Source organism: Symphalangus syndactylus, chromosome 9 (assembly GCF_028878055.3).
Source record: "Symphalangus syndactylus isolate Jambi chromosome 9, NHGRI_mSymSyn1-v2.1_pri, whole genome shotgun sequence".
Lineage (NCBI taxonomy): Eukaryota > Metazoa > Chordata > Mammalia > Primates > Hylobatidae > Symphalangus > Symphalangus syndactylus.
In genome coordinates, this window is record NC_072431.2 from 107,025,991 (window position 1) to 107,044,929 (window position 18,939).

Genomic DNA, 18,939 nt, shown 5'->3' on the forward strand with positions numbered 1-18,939 from the left:
CGCCCCATAAGGCTTTTTCTTTTTCTTTTTTTTTTTTTTGAGACGGAGTCTTGCTCTGTCGCCCAGGCTGGAGTGCAGTGGCGCAATCTCGGCTCACTGCAAGCTCTGCCTCCTGGGTTCATGCCATTCTCCTGCCTCAGCCTCCCGAGTAGCTGGGACTACAGGCCACCACCGTGCCCGGCTAATTTTTGTATTTTTTTTTTAGACAGGGTTTCACCGTGTTAGCCAGGATGGTCTCGATCTCCTGACCTCGTGATCCGCGCGCCTCGGCCTCCCAAAGTGCTGGGGTTACAGGTGTGAGCCAACGCGCCCGGCCCTCCCATAAGGCTTTTTCTAAAGCCCAGCTTTAACATCTCTGCTCTGCTCAGAGATGGCCCTGGCTTCCGAATGTCTGCTGAAATGCCCCAGTGGGGCTTGCACCGTGGCTTAAATGATCTTCAATGACGCCTTCAGGTTTTAGCTGACACCACACCTGCCAGTCCCTGCGTCTCATGCTGAGCCATACTGAAAACTTTCTCCCACTCCCTGCCACCGCTCTTGTGTCCTTTGCCTGTGAATAAGCTCATAGCCACTTTCCAGTGGAAGGAAAAGACCTTCTAGCTGGCCTCATTGCTTTCCCCAATCCCCGCTCCATCTGTTTGCCATATGATTATGTGTCTCTCCTGATGTAAAATCTAACCCCCTGCCCGAGGTCTTGTATTATACAACCCAGCTCCTGCATGCCCCTCCCAGCTTCACCTCCTATCACTCTTCCTCCAGCTTGCTATGTTCCAGTCGTGCTGATCCTGAAATGCTTCAAACACACTGTGAGCCTTTGCAGATACTATTCCCTTTCCTCTCACTTTTCCATGGCTGGCTTCTTATACTTTAGGCCCCAGCTTCAGCCTTCCCTCTTCAGAAAGGCCTTTCCTGACGACCACTCTGGCAAAATTGGTTCATTCTATCCCTGTCTTGGCATCTTTTTTTGTTTGTATCACCTCTCAGTCAGTAATGGATTTTTTTTTCCTGTGTCTTTCCTACAATTATAAGTTCCTTGAGGAGACTGTGTCTGCCGTGTTCGTGGTTGTATTCCCAGTGCCACTGCGTAGTATATATTTGTTGACAGAATGAATGAATGATTTTTTTCTACATTCTTGACATACCCAAATTCTGTCTATCAGATCCAGGACCTGACACACAGTAGCTAATAAATACTTCTTGACACGCTAGTTTTAATTAATGCTGATTTCTGCAGGAAGCTTTCCCTGATTACTACTCTGCCCCTCACTCCAAAATGACTTCTCTCTCCTTAGACCCCTCACAGCAGCTTATCTGTTCTCTTTGGAGGCCCTGAGTAAACCGTGCCTTGTGTTGTAAGCCCCTATCTTCGCGTGTCACCTAATCTCTCTCAGGAGCTTTTCCAAATATAGTAAGATTCTTCCCCAATTATTCACATTCATAATGCTGCATCAGGCATCACCTGGCATGGGCAACCCATGAGTGTTTGTTGAAAGAAATGAATCAGCCAATGTGATGGTGGGTGGGAAAAAGAAGGAAGGGTGTAAATGTCCCATCGTTTCTTAGTCACTAAACAATTGACTCTTGCATTTCAGGGTAGCAAGTCCCTATTCTGCCTATCTCATATTGGAGGCCGCATGACTCAAAGAAAGTGCCAAACAGTGCAATTTCCCCTGCTTCTTTAGCTTTTCAACAAACAGTCAAGGGTTTCCCAGCACTTTTGGGACTTAGTTCTCCTCATGGGAACTGTAGAGAAAAATAGCAGCTCCATACAGTAGCAACTCAAGACAGTTAATGAATTTGAGGGGAGGAGAAGCAAAGAAAAAGGAAATAAACATTTATTGAGTTCTGAGCTGGAAGCTTCAGTCTTCTTTCTGCCTTCCATGATTATTTATTCTTCACAATAATGCTGAATATGTAGTATTCAACAATCTCTAGGGTGTTGGCTGTATTAGAAAAATGCATTCAAGGTATCTAAATAAGACATCTGCCACACATTAGACTCTCATTAAATGAAAAGTATTATTTCCTTTTGCCAGATGGGGAAACCGAGGCCCAGGGAAATGCCTGATAACACAGGCCAAAGCCAGGATTCAAATTCTGATTGAGGCCAGGTGCAGTGGCTCAACCCTGTAATCCTAGCACTTTGAGAGGCCAAGGTGGGCAGATCACCTGGGGTCAGGGGTTTGAGACCAGCCTGGGCAACATGGTGGAACCCCGTCTCTACTAAAAAATACAAAAATTAGCTGGGCATGGCAGCAGACGCCTGTAATCCCAGCTACTCAGGAGGCTGAGGCAGGAGAATCGCTTGAACCTGGGAGGCAGAGGTTGCAGTGAGCCAAGATCGCACCATTGCACTCCATCCTGGGCAACAAGAGTGAAACTCCATCTAAAAAAAAAAAAAAAAAAAATTCTCGTTGAGTGAAGTCCCGAGCTCCTCCCCTAAACTGGTGAACACATAGGTTGTGTTCACATAAATGAGTGATTTACCTCTTCATAGCTTTCTGCTGGCAAAAGTTTCGAGTCTTGTTTAACATTAGGCAATTTTTATTATTTTGGTACCCTGTAGTTCCTATTTTTCATTGTCATGAAATTGCTTCCAATCTGTGTTCAAGAGCCTCATTTAAATTTTATTCAGAGTATTCTATGAAAAGAAACAGGCCTCTAAGAAAATATGTCTTTTCCTGGCACAAGTACTGGTTAATTGGTTTCTGTAACCAATAACAAGTTATTGGTAACAGGAGATGGGAAGGATGCCTTTTCATGTTTTCTCTCAGGTATTGTTTTCCTTCTGATTGGAGAAAGCTGAGGTGTGTGACTTCACACTCTCCTCTCTCTTCCTGCTTTTGCTGGGTGGAGGAAAGGAGCCCTAGAGAACAGCCACAGGGGCAGCACTGAGCTCACAACTGGTCAGGAGCACCAGAAGGACAAGGGACTCCTTTAACGAACTCTAATAGCCTAAGGTGAGTGACTAAACCGCCTTTGGCCTGAACAGAGAAGCCAGGCAAAGAGGCACCCCAAGGGAGGCTTAAAATCAGTTTCCCTGGGGTCTAAAAACAAAATACAGGGGATGGTTTCAGACTAGAGGAGACGTCCGTAAGAGCTGAGGGTTATTACTAGCATTTATCATTTACTAGATTGAGTACTTGCTGGATTTCTATCCCATAAAATGGGCACTATCAGTATCCCAATTTGCAGAAAAGAAAACCAAAGCACTGAGAGGTTAAGTGGCTTGTCTAAGGTCCCACCAGGATGAACTGGGATTAACTGGCTCAACTGGGGTAAGAAAGGTATCCAATATGTTTCTTTTGCTTTAATATTCTTAAAAAGACAAATCTAATTCAAGGCTTTAATGTTCGACGTTTTATATATTTAAAACAGGAATAAGGTGCAAGATTCAGGGATGCAATCAATTTCAGATAAAGCACATGTGTGGCCTTGCAACGAAAGAACTTCCTGCCACCTAGTGGCAACCTATGCTTGCTGCAGGGGGGCAGCCAAGAATCCCAGGCCTCCTGGTGCAGGCGCTGCAAACCATAACTTGTGAAAGTCGAATCTATCAAATATCACCGGTATTCACTCCTATTTGTAAAGGTTATTGCCAAATAAGTGTGATATGAGAAGTCAAGACTGTTTTTCAGTGACCCCCACCTTTCTCCCTCACCCCTGCCCTCTTGAGTATTCCTTTTGCTTCTACACTCCGTGGGTACGCTCCTTTTACGATAAACACTTTGCGGATAGTGATCTAACTAATCTGTGCCCTAGAGAGTCTATAAGCATCCTGACCAGGGGTAGAGACTTGTCTTACTCATCTGTAAATCCCAAGGCCTGGCACAAAGGAAGTATCCAGTGAATGTTTGTTGAACGAATAGAAGTGAATGCTTTTAACCCAAACTCCATGACTCAGGCCAAGATTAAGCAGCAGTTTATTTGAATACTCTATATAGTAAACATTTGAAGAGGGTGGGTGGGAGAGTGGAAAGGGCTTCTGAGGGAAGTGTCCAAGGCAGGACAGGGCAGGAGGCCCTTGGGCCGTTGACCTGTTTACAGGGCCGTGGATGCCCGGAACTTCTGGGTCAAACAGAACACGGCAGCCGTGAGGGCCGTGCACTGACGGGCCAGGAGTTTCACACTCAGGTCGTGGTAGCCTCTCTCGCAGGTCGATTTAGCAGCCTCTACAAACTGATGGTAGGTATACACCACATCCCTCAGGTTCCCCACTGCCTCCCTGTTCCGGGCAGAGCAGCGGCTACAGTCCGTGAACTGAAAGCACAGGCCAGCCAGCTGGACCAGGTGCTGGAAGGTGTCACGCACAGCCCCCTGCATCTCTTCGGGGGACTGGTCCATTCTGATCACATGCTGACAGCTCGACAGGAGCTTCTGCGAGCCCATGCAGAGGCGGCTCCGGCTTTCGGTAAAGTGCCAGGTGCATTTCTCTGGAGGATGTTTGTTTCCAATCCCCCAGGAAGTTTCTAAAATGTCTTGTAGCTCCAGCAAGCTCTCCATGAGTTGGATGAAGCCCTCAGGGGTGCTGGCGGGGGTGGCTTTCAGCTGTCTCAGTGCCCTGGAGCAGTACTCTGGCCAGATGTGGCTTTTCCTCGACAGGGGTGCGGTGCTGCAGCTGTGGGGTCGGGCAGGCCTCCAGGGCAGAACCACTGGGCTTCCCGCAGAGGGCGGTGAGGTGAGGGGGGCCATGGGGTGTGCTTCCAAATCCCTGTCTTCTTCCTCTGTCTCAGGCTGCGGGCCACGGAAGCATGTGGCATAGGAGAACTGACAGCTGCACTGGTCCATCCCTATCCTGGGAGCCACCATCTCATTCATGCCTGCAAAACCCAAAGATGTGGCCATCCTGAGACTGGCAGAGACTTCAGGATGGCTTTCTGGGGCAAAGCACAGAAAAGACTTCTCAGCAGAAAGGCAGATGCTAGAGCTGTCACTTTTGCCTTCTGAGAATAAGCAATGGTTTGAAGTTTCTAAGTGAGGATCCTCTTGTGGACATGGTAGTGGTTCTGGCAGAGAAGGCTCAGGATTAAAACAGACCCACTCAGGGCTGTCCCTAGGGGCTATATCTTCCCCTGTCACATGGTCAGGTGCCTCTGCCTTGATCCCCTCTGGAGGGAGGGCTGATGAAATCGTCTGCTTCCCAAGAAAGCAACCAGGGTCTAAATCCAACTCTACGAATAGCTTTTGTTCTTGAGCCTGGCAGGCTTGCCCTGGGGGTTCTCTGCTCTGTCCTTGAGGGTCTCTAGGGGGATGTGGTGGGATCTGCTCAGTCCCTGTTACAGGAGCATCTAAAGAAAGGGAGGTTACTATTTTACCAGCTGGAGAACTAATACGAAGAGCCTGTGAAACATTATTTGACACATTACCCGGGGAGTCACCTGAATCCTTCCTAGATTCCTCCTGAAATATGTTGGTGCCATTTTTGTTTGTAACTTCTCTGTCTCTTTGCAGAGATAGTTGTCCTTGTTGCTCTTCCTTTGTAGGGATAGAAGCTATCTTCTCTCCTGGATTTATTCCACATTCATCACTTCTAGGCTCATCTCTAGGAGACAACAAAGGCTCTGTGTATTTGGGGGCAGTTTCTTGTATATGATTTGTACAAAAAGATTCCAATCCCATTTCCAACTGGACATGGGGCTCCAACTGGAGCTCTAGTGTGTCTCCTTGAGAGATATTATTTAGCCCTGGGTGGCTGGCCAGGCAGGCTCTGTCTGGGTTAGGGTCACCACTGGAGAGGGAGAAGGAGCTGTCCCCATGCTCTATGGTCGGTTCTTTGGGGGCAGTCCCATCCAGGTCTTGAGACAGAGATAAGATTTGGGAAGGCCTTGCCTGAGCAGTATCTGGGCCAGATGAACCTGGGTTTGAACAGTGAGGAGTGCTTGCTGAGGAGCTGGCAACAGGGACAGCATCAGAATTCTCTTTATTGTTGGGGTCAATCCGGAAGCGAATGGCAGAAATAGAAGACACTCGAGAGTCGATGACTGATTTGGTTTCCATGGTCTCGGGCTCCATCTCCATGACCCTGGAGGCTGGGTTTGTGCTCTTGGTCTCCCTCAGAGGAGCTAGCAGCCCCAAGGCCTTGGTCTCCAGAAGGCCAGGCTCACCCTGCATGTCCTGCAGAGAGGACACAGTTGGGGAGGGTGCACCAAGGGCCAGGTAGGGCTCCCTGTCATAGTAGCACACGTCGTCTACACTCTCCAGGGAGGCTGATGGCACCAGGGGAAATGAGACCTGAGAGGTGTAGTCGGTCTGCAGGAAAGACCTTCTTTTCCTCAGGGTCTTGGCATATTTCTTCACCCCTCCCCTCCTGCTTGGCTGTCTTCCATCTGGCCCACAAGGCAGGCTGTTCTCAGGGTTAGAAGTGCTGGCCTTATTCTGCAAGCTTGTGGCACTGGGTTCTGCAGCAGAAACATCTCTGGGCCCTGGGAGTCAGGAAAGAAAAAATACATTAAAAAGCAGAAAAAAAAAAAAAAAGAGGTTAATAGAGCTTGGGCTCAGGCCTTGGGCTTGCCTGGGTTTAAATTCTGGCTAGGCTGTGTAACCTTGAGCAAGTTCAATCCTGATCTCCTCAACTTCCTCATCTGAAAGATGGGGATAATAATTGTGACAGATTTTTTTTTATTTTTTTGAGACAGAGTCTCGTTCTGTCACCCAGGCTGGAGTACAGTGGCGTGATCTTGGCTCACTGCAACCTCTGCCTCCCAGGTTCAAGCAATTCTCCTGCCTCATCCCCCCAGAGTAGCTGAGATTACAGGCATCTGCCACCATGCCTGGCTAATTTTTGTATTTTTAGTAGAGATGGGGTTTCACCATATTGGTCAGGGTGGTCTTGAACTCCTGACCTCAAATGATCCGCCTACCTAGGCCTGGGATTACAGGCATAAGCCACCACGCATGGCCGACTTTTTTTTTTTTTTGAGACAGGGTCTCACTCTGTCCCCCAGGCTATAGTGCAGTGGTGCGATCACTGCTCACAGCAGCCTTGAACTCCTGAGTTCAAGCAATCCTCCCACCTCAGCCTCCCAAGGTGCTTGGATTATAGGACTGAGCCACCGCACCCAGCTGTGATAGACATTATTAAATTTTTGGATGCCTAAGATCTATTTAATTGTCTTTTGGTCACAGCACCTCAACTTCTGTTTAGGGAATGACATCTCCCAATGGTTAGAGTCTGTTGGAACTGTTCATGAAGATGCTCTGTCCACGCCAGAATTCCAAACTCAAAGGCATTTAAAAAAAAAAAAAAAAAAAAAGCAGAGCCATTCTTTCCAGCCGCAATAGCTTGATAATACAGGTAGGGAATCCTGTGACTAGACTCAGCCTGGTTGCTGTCTATTTCTGAACCCAGGTCTTCAGTCTTGCCAGCAATTCTATAAACAATCTTACTTCTTAACACTTTTTCTTTGTGCTGATGTTAACCCAAGTCTTTTAGTGCCAGTGGTGCCCATCAGTGCTGCCGTGCAGGTTAAATGAATTAGTGCATTTTTATAAAGCACCCAGCACAAGGCCTCTGCCTCATTAGGTATTCACTAAAAGGAAGCTGCTCTTACTATTGCCATTTCATGTCTGAATGTAAAGGGGCCACGACTCTGTCACAGGCATTGAGTTTTGTGCATCCCAGGATGGATCTTTCTGGGAGGAGAGGCACTATTGTGAAGGACCCTTGGGAATCAGCCGGAAGGAATTCGGATCAGAGCCTAGTACTTGAGAATCAGAGAGCTTGTGTAGTCAGACCAGTCATTTCTAACCTGGCTGTGTGCTATTAGAAACCTTATCAAGTCCTAGGCTGCTCCCCAGAATCTCTGAGGAGTCAGAATCTCTGAGGCTAGGGCCTAGGAATCTATAAGGTTTTTTTTTTTTTTTTGAGACAGAGTCTTGCTGTGTTGGCCAAGCTAGAGTTCAGTGGTGCAATCTCTGCTCACTGCAGCCTCTGCCTCCCAGGTTCCAGTGATTCTCCTACCTCAGCCTCCTGGGTAGCTGGGATTACAGGTGCATGCCACCATGCCTGGCTAATTTTTGTATTTTTAGTAAAGATGGGGTTTTGCCATGTTGGCCAGGCTAGTCTCAAACTCCCAACCTCAGGTGATCCGCCTGCTTCGGCCTCCCAAACTGCTGGGATTACAGGTGTGAGCCACTGCGCCCCGCCAAATCTATAGTTTTTAAACAAGGTCCCTCAGGTGATTCTGATGCCCAGCCACATTTGACTGCCCTAGGATACTGACAGCCACCGACCAAGAAGCTTCTAAGTCCCAAAGACCAAGAGGCTCCAATAGTCAGTCAGGGGCCAAATCAGAACCCAGGCTGAGGAATCCTAGTTCTGGCTCTTTTCTCAGCACCACACTGGCTCCCTATTAAAAAACAAAAACAAAAAAACAGTGTCTGGTACAAACCCCATATGTTCCTGACTAGACTCCCATAAAAGGGCCCTGACTGATGGTTTCTGCCACACTTCCATCCTGCCCCAGCACAATGGCTGGCCCTGCAGGGCAAGGCTGGGGACATGGAAAGTGGTTGTCTGGGTACTTTGGGGAGCAGTAAGCAGTCTGGCCATGGTTTCTCCTTTCCTTAGAGGCACAGTCAATTGAACTCAGTGTAGATGGTGGATACTTCATTCATTCATTTAGCAACAATTGCTAGACACTGTGTGCTGGGGACACCATGAGAAACACACAGTTCTAACGCTCAAAGGAGTTCTCGGTCTAGTGATGGAGAGAAACATCAACACAGAATCATACAAGTAAATATGTAATTTACAGGCTGTGCTAGGTGCCAGGCAGGGAGAGCCCCAGGTAATGCAAGAACATGTGACAGAGATGGGGAGACCTGCCCTGGCCTGGGAAGCCTGGGAAATGTTCTCTGAGGAAGTGAATTCCAACCGGAATCTGATAGATGGATGGGCACCAGCAGCCACGATCGGGGGAGGAGTGTTTCAGTCATAAAGAGCAGCATGTGCAAAGGCTGGAGGAGGGGAAAAAAACAGGCACTTGTAGAAAGGGGCAAGGAGGTCTGTATGGCAGGAATGCAGGAGAGAGAGAGACAGGCAGAGGCCATGTCACAGAGGGCCTCAAAGGGCCTGACAGGGCTCCCGGAAGAGCTGGCCTTTCTCTCCAGAACAGTGGGAGAGCACAGGAGGTCTGGGAATAGAGGATCAGAGAGCAGCAGGAAAGCGCCGAGACAAGAACAAGGGCTGCAGCTCTCCCAGCCCCTGGCAGGTCACCTTCAACATCCATGTGCTCTTTTCCAATATGTTTCCTTCAGAATGCAGTGTGTGTGTGTGTGTGTGTGTGTCCTATCAGGATCTCAGTTCTGTTTGGAAAGACCCTCCACACTCTCAGTGGAGGAATGTATGAGGAACCTGATAGAAACACAGCCACCAGATTCCCTACCTTCTGATGTCAGGGTCCCTTGGACCCCAGAAGGCCTTGCAGGGCCACAGACGGCCTGTCCGTCTGGTTCTTCTTGCTTCAAGGCCTCCTTTAATGCAGCCTCAGGATCAATGATGACATAGCCACTTCGCTCTGCCGGGCACTCCTGTCAAGCCCTTTTCTTCTTTTTTGTAAATTCTGTCCCTCCCACAAGGCCCAGCCCATTTGCCCCCTCTTCTGGGAAGCCTTCCCTGATTCCCACTGTTGGATGAATCCCTCCCATCTGCTTGCCACAGTTCTCTGAACCTCCCTTGCAGGCCTGCCACGATGCCTAAAATTTGGTTCATGGAATCTGTATCTACCTCCTCAGAAGTGGACAGGGACGCTGTTTCACTCATGTGCCTTCCTCTCAAGCTTGGCCCCAGGCCTTGGCCCCCGGGAGGCACTCAGCCGTGTCTGCAGACCTGCAAGGGACGGCTCACCTGAGGCGGGGCCTGGGGGAGTGAGCTTATCAGCCGCGTCATAGTATTCCTCATCTGAGCTGCCATCCTCAAAGGTCAGTGGTGGGTGCAGGGCCAGGGGTTCCAGCGTGGAACTGGGCTGGGCCTCAGTCCAGCCCTGCTGACCCCAGGCTGGCGGGACTCCCGCTTGCCGGGAAGCTGTGCTTTCAGAACTGTCACTCAGGTAGCTGGCTGGGGAGACACTGGAACACAGGCTGTAGTAGTCGGCACAGCTGCCTTCATACAGCCTGGGGTCCAGCCTGACTGTGCTCAGTTCTGGTGCCCAGCCAAATGTCTCCAAAGCAACACTCTCAGAAAACTCTGTCTTCTGGCACTGGGGGTTGGCTTTCTGGGCCAGGTCCAGGAGACAGAGGAAGCCACTGGTTTCAATCCCGCTTCTCTCCTCCTGGCTGTCAGAGTCAATGCTCTCTGGGAGGCCTGGCGAGCCAAACTGGAAGAAGGTGGACCTGCTGGAGGAGCAGGTGTCTAAGTCATCCTCTTCCAGAGCGTCCATGGACTCGCTTGAGCCACTGGTCCTGTAGCCGCGGCTCTCAGTGTTGGCTGAGTCGGACGCCTCAGACTCGGCACTGTCTGTTGTGCTGCTGGCCCCGCAGGTGCTGGGGCCCCTCCTAGCCACCTCAGGTGTGGGGCTGTTCCCAGGAGGCTGCTCCTCCTTTATGAGTGATCTGCAGGGTGCCAGCTTCACCAGGCGCCTGTCAGAGAGAGGTTCGAGTACGCAGTCCACCTCAGAGGACTCCTCTGAGTCACTGCAGGCCCTGGATTCATAGCCTGCAACACAGGGTACACCAACAGTTACACAACAGAATTCTCCTGCCTGTGTGTCCTTCTAGCCCCACGACCCCCACCCAACCCTGCCAGACGAGAGAACTGAGGGCCAGAGGGTGGCCGGCCTAAGACCGTCCTATACTGATGAACACAGGATCCGAGGGACTCCAACTTCCATATTCTCCCCATGCTATCAGACTGCCTGTCCCACATCTCTCTGAGCTAAAGGAGGCTGGATTAACTCCATCCCCACCTCCAAGGAGAACTGTCTGTTCATGGAAATGTGGTATTTACTTTGATTCCTCTTTGCGTGGGCAGCACTGCCCAGGTTTGCTAAGCCCCTCCCCAGACCTCAGTTCTATCCTGTCTGGGCATCAAAGTCAGATGGGGAATCATATTTTAAAAATACAACAGATCCTTGGCCCTACCCCTGATGTACTGAGTCAGATCGCTAGAAGTGGGGCCTGAGAATCTGTATTTTCAGCAATTTTTTGAGGAGTACGAGGCTGCTAGGCTGGCACCATTCTAAAACCTGGCCTTCTGGATCCATGGGTGCTATGGGCTTTGTAGGACAGTGAAAACTCATCCAGCGGCAGGTTCTCAGGAAGGACTAATGGTAGGAGGGTGGGGAGCACGGAGCCAGGTTGCAATCTCTCTATTTCTGTAAGTCTCCAGACTGATCTTTCTCCAACTTCTCTCTCTGACCTCATCACACCCTGCTTAAACCCTCTGATGGCTGCCCTGCCTACGGGGAAGAGCCTGACCTCCCCTACAACAGTTACAGACTCTCACAGTATGGCCTTGTTGCCCTTCTCACAGGATGGCCATGGCGCCTCATGCATAGTTTAGTTCTCCCTTCCCTCAAAGGATGGCCCTAAGGCCTCCTCTGCAGGCTCTTCCCCCTCTCCCAGGATGGTCCTGAGCCCTCCTCTGCAGTCTAGTCCCCCCAACAGGATGGTCTTGACACCTCCCCTTCAGTCTAGTGTCTCCCTCACAGAACGGCGCTGAGGTCTCCTCTGTAGTCTAGCTGCCCTTCTCATGGTGGGGCTCCTATCTCTTTTCACCATCTCCCTTTTCCCCTCTCGCAATATGGTCCAGGCCCTCCTCAGGCACCCAGTCCCCCATGGCAGGCTTCCCTGCCACGTTCCAGCCACCCATAGGGAGAGCTTCTTTCAGGTCATGGCCTTTCCCTCGGGTCATTCCTCCAGGCCCCCTCGGCCTTGAAGGATCTGTCTTCCTTTTCCGTGCCTGGTTAACTTCAGCATGTTCTTCAAGATCTATTTCCAATACCTCTTCCTCTAGAGAAATTTCTCTGACAGGCAGCAGCAGTCCGCCCCACAACCCCTCCACAACAGCCCTGTTGCCACTCTGTGTTGTCTCCCTGAGCAGACTCTGAGGAGTCACCCCTCGTTCATAAATACATTGTGTAACAATAAAGGTAACAGGCTGGGCGCCGTGGCTCATGCCTGTAATCTCAGCACTTTGGGAGGCTAAGGTGGGCAGATCATTTGAGGTCAGGGGTTCGAGACCAGGCTGACCAACATGGCAAAACCCCATCTCTACTAATGTACAAAAATTAGCTGGGCGTGGTGGCAGGTGCCTGTAATCTCAGCTACTCGGGAGGCTGAGGCAGGAGAATCACTTGAACCCAGGAGGCAGAGGCTGCAGTGAGCCAAGATTGCACCACTGCACTCCAGCCTGGGTGACAGAGAGAGACTGCCTCTAAAAAAAATAAAATAAAAACAAAGGTAACAGATACTCTAAACTCATCACTTTCTAACTGTTTTACTTATTGTATTAGTACCTATTCTCTTGAGCTGATTTCTACTTTATCCACATAGAGGAAGCACTCTACAATGGTGTGCTACTGATCACCTCTTCCCATCTCCACATTCAGTGACATCATGTCGTGGTAGCCTGAAATTAGCCATTGTGAGAGTGTTGACACCATGGAATTGGGCATTTCCTTCAAATTGTTTTTTGTCCCCCTGCAGGGAGTTGTTAAGCATTTATCAGCACAGCCCTGGGGACATGCTGCATCAATGGTGCTGAAGCAAAAACCTGGCAGAAACTGGGAGCTGGCCTGGGAAACTGTCTTACCTGCCTTGCAGAGAAGTTCTTTTATACTTCAAGAGATTGCAAAAGAGTGCATAGGTAAGGAAGAGAAGCTGGGTCATCTACTTCCTGAACAAATAAGTGACATCTCTTTTTGATGAGAAATAATGATAATCTTTTTTTTTTTTTTTTTTTTTTAGATGGAGTTTCGCTCTTGTTGCCCAGGCTGGAGTGCAATGGCACGATCTCGACTCACTGCAACCTCCACCTCCTGCGTTCAAGCGATTCTCTTGCCTCAGCCTCCCAAGTAGCTGGGATTACAGGCGTGTGCCACCATGCTCGGCTAATTTTGTATTTTCAGTAGAGATGGGGTTTCACCATGTTGGCCAGGCTGGTCTCAAACTCCTGACCTCAGGTGATCCACCTGCCTCAGCTTCACAAAGTGCTGGGATTACAGGCGTGAGCCACCATGCCTGGCTGAGAAATAATGATAAAATGCAGTGGATCTGAGAGACAATCTTAGGAAATACTGCAGGGAACTAAAGCTCTTCCACAGCATTCCTTGGTATCAGGAAAATTTCAGACACAAAGAAAGCTTCTTTGTTTAGTATTTATGAAAGATCAATTGTTTACTAGGAAATAAACAGAGAAATAGTTCTCATCCACTTGAGCTGAAGCCTCGGCTCAATTCAATTCACCACCTCCCTTTAGGCTGCCCTTACCTACAAGGCCAGTGAAAAGGGCCTGTCCTTATTGGGGCAAGACTCAGCGCCTCACCTTCTTCTGCAGATACCCGGTGCACTTGTTGTTTGTTTCCAGGCCAGAGGAAAATGGAGGTAACTGGGTCAACCAACAGCCTGTAGTACCCAGCAATCAGGCAGGCTAGGTCTTTTGCACTGTTGGATTCCAGCAGCAAAGTCAGAACCTTTGAAAGCAAATAGAAATCTCATGTTTATCAAGGACCAAGGGACAGTCTGAAGACTGACAACAAAGCCATGTGGGACCAACAAGAGATTCCAAGTAAATCTGGCCATGGTCCACCGGTAGGTCTCCTGGTGCCCCATATCCTCACTTGCAAGGCTTTAAATGAGGATATGCATGTACTCGTACATAGACACCATCGCGTGCACGTGCACGCACATACACACACACACACACACACACACTCACACACACAGTGGGTTCTTCCCACCCAATCTATACAGTGTCTTCTGGCTCCTCATCCTCTACCCCAGCACCATATCCAAACTGCCCCATCCCACCCTGTTCATTCCTGCAAGAGGGACTTGCAAGACTTAAAAAAGAAAAAGGAGCAAGAACATGTGGAGAATGAGGGAGAGGGTGATAAGAAGAATAAAGCACCAATATTGAGTATGTTGGGATTAAATCAAAGGAGGGCAGAATAAAAGTAAGACCTTCAAGAGAGGCTCAGGAGGTACCCTGCACTAGTTACCTTTTTTTTTTTTTTGAGACAGAGTTTTGCTCTTGTTACCCAGGCTGGAGTGCAATGGTGCAATCTTTGCTCACTGCAACCTCTGCCTCCTGGGTTTAAGTGATTCTCCTGCCTCAGCCTCCCAAGTAGCTGGGATTACAAGCCTGAGCCACCACACCTGGCCCACTATTTACCCATTTTAATGCCCACCACTCAAAGCTTTTGAGCAGCAATCTGGTCCCATTCATGTGATAAAATCCTCTGGTAGGCCGGGCGCAATGGCTCACGCTTGTAATCCAAGCACTTTGGGAGGCCGAGGTGGGTGGATCAAGAGGTCAGGAGATCGAGACCATCCTGGCTAACGCGGTGAAACCCCGTCTCTACAAAAAAGTACAAAACATTAGCCGGGCCTGGTGGCGGGTGCCTGTAGTCCCAGCTACTCGGGAGGCTGAGGCAGAAGAATGGTGTGAACCCACGAGGCAGAGCTTGCAGTGAGCCAAGATAGCGTCACTGCACTCCAGCCTGGGCAACAGAGCGAGACTCTGTCTCAAAAAAAAAAAAAAAAAAAAAATCCTCTGGTGTTCTCCATCTACATTTCTAAACCCAACAGGAAAGCACATGGTCCATCTCCGTTTGTACAAAAAAACCTTTTAGGACCTCTTCAGGAAAATGTACCATTTACCACTTTCCCTTTGACAGGACAGGATGGGCAATTCATCCTCTTAAGCAGATATTGGACATTAGACTTTATTATTATTTAAAATTCATATAAACTAGCCTGGCCCCCATTTGACCCCAAATTCCAGCAGTTGAATTCAGAATCTCTCCCCATTGTGTTACCTTGACGTCCTGAAGATACACTTTGACCACGCTCACTTTCTCAGACTCTTCCGTTAGCTCTACACGGCTGATGTTTGCAAACTCTGCCAATGTGGCCATGATGTTGAGTTTGCTATTGATAATCTGGCTAATCCCATACTTGGCTCCAACTAGAAGGGCAATGTAGGATTCTCTATCCTGTAACTGCAGGGGGTGGAAGGGGAATTAGACTCCATTCGCAAGCGAGTGAAAATACATTTCACATGTAAGCAATAATACCTCTCACTGCAAACTCCTTGATTCCTACTTTAGATCCTAACCACCACTCCTCCAGACTATTGCCTAACTTAGACCCCATCAACAGCTAAATCAAAGTGTAAATTTATCTCCCCAAAACTCTTTCCAATACAGCCCTAAGCCACAGCCATAAACACATCTGTATTTTCACATCTATGTACGGTATCTTCCTGCTCTTTGAATCCCTTCCCTGCCATCGTTTCCCATTTAAATCCTGATCCTTCTTTAAAAGCTTACATCAAAACCTACTGCCTATGGAAAGCATCTGCCTGATTTCAGCCTCCTTAAGCCAGAAATCTCCCTTTCCTCTCTTTTGTTCCTGTACCACTTCCTCTTACTTCTCTACTAGCACTGAACACTTATGACTTCTTATTTTAATTATTTGTATTAAGTCTCATTTTCCACGTTAAGTTTCTTGACAACAGAGTCTGCATTTATCTCTATTTGTAAGCCGCGGTGCCCAGCAAGCACCCTGAACCTGTTCCATGCAGCTGGTGGCTTCTCGCACTACCAGTTCTTTCCTTAGACTAGAAAGGTAAAGGGAGACTAGGGACTGGAACTGGACAGCTGAGAGAGGGCAGAATTAGCCCTTCGAAAAATTGGGAAGTTTTTCTTGTACCTTCAAAACTTTCCTTTCTGTGATCTAGTCTCTTTCCCACCTTTTGGGTCTTCTACTTAAAGAATCCATCTGCATCTCCCCTTCCCCTATCTGATGCTCTTCCTTCTTTCAAAACGCTGATTCTCTTCTTCCATCTACATTGTTAGGTTAGCAATCTCATTACATTGACCCATCACTGTAAATGACTGAGATGCATACCAAATCTTCTGAAAGGACTTTGGTTAATATATTTTAAAACCCCACTCTAATTGGTAAATTGGTTTTGTGCTGCAGAGTCCTGGGGCTGACAGTGCTGGAGGAGAGCTCTCTGAAACCACACCCCGAGACACTGACTGCTGAAAAGCACAAGCTCTAGGCCTAGGCTCCAAAACAGAAGCAGGCAGGAGAATGGGAAGAGAGCAGAGGGCTTTTCTGCTTCTCCTCTCCCTTCTCAGGCCCACCCCTCATTCCTCCCTTCTGAACAGAGACTCAGCTTGGCAGTCAAACACTCTGATTTTTCTTTCATGATTTCCAATTTTCCTCTTCACCTTCACATACCCAAAGCTCCAGATCTGGTGAACTGCTTACCGTCCCCTTCTGACCCAGAATGCCTTTTCCTCTCTACTGAAGTCTGGCCAAATTCAGGCTTCCTCTTGCCTCTTTCCTTAACCCCTTCTCCTTCCTATACTTACCCTGAAGCAAGCAGTGCTACCTTCTGTCTCCAAACTCCACAGCAATAGGCCTGAACCTGTCTCATGGCTTTGCTTCATTTTGTTGGGTAGCTTGTTTCATCCTTCAAGGATGGAAATCATGTCTTATTCAGCCCTGCTTCCCCTAGCATCTATCACAGGGGTAGCACCAAGCAAGGGCGTGATAAATATTTTCCAGTGGTGTACCATTTAGTTTACCAAACAAATTCTAGTACATGACAGAGTCCTCAGGAATTTTAGGCTAAAAGATACATTGATTTTCAGAGGAGCTCTAAGGTCCCTTACGTGAGTAGGATTTCACACTTCTCTAATACATACCATTAAAGTAGCATTAAAGATTCTTCCACCATATGTCTTGAGTTCTCCGAGGATCTGTAGATAATTTAAACGTAGCTGGGCAGCAGAAATAAGTTGCTTAAATAGAGAAAAAAAAACAACTTGAAGTCAGAGTTATTCATTGGTCTAAAATCCAGGCAATGTTGAAAATGTTTTTCCTAAGGTTTCACAGGCGACAGCTGGGTGGGTCAGCAGAGGCACCTTCATTACCTTCTGTCGGGGTTCCAGCAAATTCTGGTTCCTCTTCATGTGGAAGCTAATGGCTTTCTTGATGTCTTTGCCTTTCATGTTTCGGAGTAAAGTTGGAGATATAAAATTCTCTATTCCCCAGTCTTTCCTGCCATGAGACATTGGAGACAAGGATGCCCATTTCTACAGGGTACTTGGCTCTAATGAAGAGCATAATTATATTTGATTCAGTACTTAGTATTCCCATAATACAGCAATTACGAGCCACTTTCTCCTCCTCTCTTTTTCTCTCTCACACACACATACACACACTCTCCACAAAAATCCCCACAGGCATTCAGGAATTAAACCCCCTTGATCATTCTGGGAGCTCATTACTCTTGGTGCGGTGTGACATTCTATCAATCAGAGCAGGAGTTCTGAATCTTTTTCACTACAAAATACATGGCAAATAATGACAGCATATGTACAAGACACTCCCATGGGGCAACACAGAGCTCCTGTGAATGCCCTAGGCCTAGCTTCCGCATGGTGCCAGCCTAGCAGCTTCAAAATCCCCCAGAAACTTGCTAAAACTACAGATTCTCAGGCCCTGCTGCTAGAGATTGGACTCAGTACATCAGGGGTAGGGCCAAGAATCTGCTGTATTTTTTAAAATATGATTCCCCATCTGATTCTGATGCTCAGGCAGGACAGAGCTGAGATCTGGGGAGGGGCTTAGCAAACCTGAGTGATGCTGTCCAGAACAATTCTAAGCTAAGAATCAGAAGGTGCTGGAATCGTAGGACTTGAAACTGCCTTAGTGGAGACATAATGCAATAAGAACTGGTTCATATCCATGGGAAAAATTAATTTCCAAGGCATTCCCTCCCCTAGAAAAGCTTAACACTGATGCTGGCAACTGATTTCCCAAGACATCTTCCCAGGAACAGGGAATTTACAAGGGGATCCTGTGTCGTTCCATCTGGAGTTGGCTTCTGTCCCAGAGACAGCAGCCAGGTTCAGACATCTGGGGGAGCCAGGTCGGATTAGAGAGGGTGCAGAGGGAAATGGATGGAAAGACAACAGACAGACAGATGGGTAGGTGGGTGACTATCAGCTTTCTGAGGCATCTGGCCCTCCTGGCCAGGGGCCAGCAAGTTATAAATGCAATGCAGCTGCCATCCCCTGCCACTCACTCTATATACTTTAAAGAGATCTTCTGTGGCTGGGCACAGGCGTAGATCCGTTCCTGGATGTGCAGAGCCGCGAGTCGGAGTGCAGAGCTACATTTCATTTCTACAGCAAAGCGCTCCTGGAGCACATCGCTGCAGCTCTAGAAGAGATTAAATAGAGCAGATGGGAAACAAAAGCAGACATATTGTGTCCCCTCGTTCTCTCGAGTGAAAGGCAGCAGGACCAGGAGCTCCGCTTTGAGAGCTGGCTCTCACAGTTCTTGGCTGTGTGACCTTGGTTAAGTTACCAAGACTCTCTGAGCATTTGGTGTCTGGTAAATGAGGATAGTAAAATCTACCTTACGTGGTTTCTGTGAGACTTAAATTAGATAATGCATATGAAAGCAGGTATAAAGTGCACAGTGTTATACAAATATAAAGTATTGATGGCATTGTTATTGCTATTTTTATTATTTTCTGCCACCATTTCTGTAAGACTTGGGGCAGTCCAATCCACCTGGTCTGAGTTATCTCATCTGTAAAATGGTGATATCTGCCAAATGATTCTTTTTATTTTTCTTTTTCTTTTCTGGAGACAGAATCTCACTCTGTCACCCAGGTTGGAGTGCAGTGGCATTATCTTGGCTCACTGCAACCACCACCTCCCAGGTTCAAGTGATTCTCCCGCCACAGCCTCT

The 18,939-nt window shown here is 48.3% G+C and overlaps 1 protein-coding gene and 1 long non-coding RNA gene across 6 annotated transcripts in view; one reads left to right on the forward strand and one right to left on the reverse strand.

Moving 5' to 3' along the window:
- Positions 1–2,836: 2,836 nt before the first annotated feature.
- LOC134731351 (uncharacterized) lies at positions 2,837–13,256 on the forward strand. The gene is made up of 3 exons (XR_010113562.1): positions 2,837–2,960; positions 12,646–12,805; positions 12,907–13,256. It is a non-coding gene; the product is annotated as an uncharacterized lncRNA (long non-coding RNA).
- The window catches only part of FRMPD1 (FERM and PDZ domain containing 1), a 179,691-nt gene continuing 164,658 nt past the window's right edge, over positions 3,907–18,939 (reverse strand). For 4 of the 5 annotated variants that reach the window (XM_055293661.2, XM_055293660.2, XM_055293657.2 and 1 more), the window contains exons 10-16: positions 18,266–18,402; positions 17,109–17,235; positions 16,881–16,976; positions 14,979–15,161; positions 13,484–13,631; positions 9,848–10,654; positions 3,907–6,422 (exon numbers count right to left, since the gene is read on the reverse strand). In XM_055293661.2, the coding sequence (XP_055149636.1) occupies positions 4,042–6,422; positions 9,848–10,654; positions 13,484–13,631; positions 14,979–15,161; positions 16,881–16,976; positions 17,109–17,235; positions 18,266–18,402 (3,879 nt within the window). In that variant the 3' untranslated portion in view covers positions 3,907–4,041. The remainder of the gene's footprint in view (positions 6,423–9,847; positions 10,655–13,483; positions 13,632–14,978; positions 15,162–16,880; positions 16,977–17,108; positions 17,236–18,265; positions 18,403–18,939) is intronic. The other variant, XM_055293663.2, reaches the window with a different exon arrangement.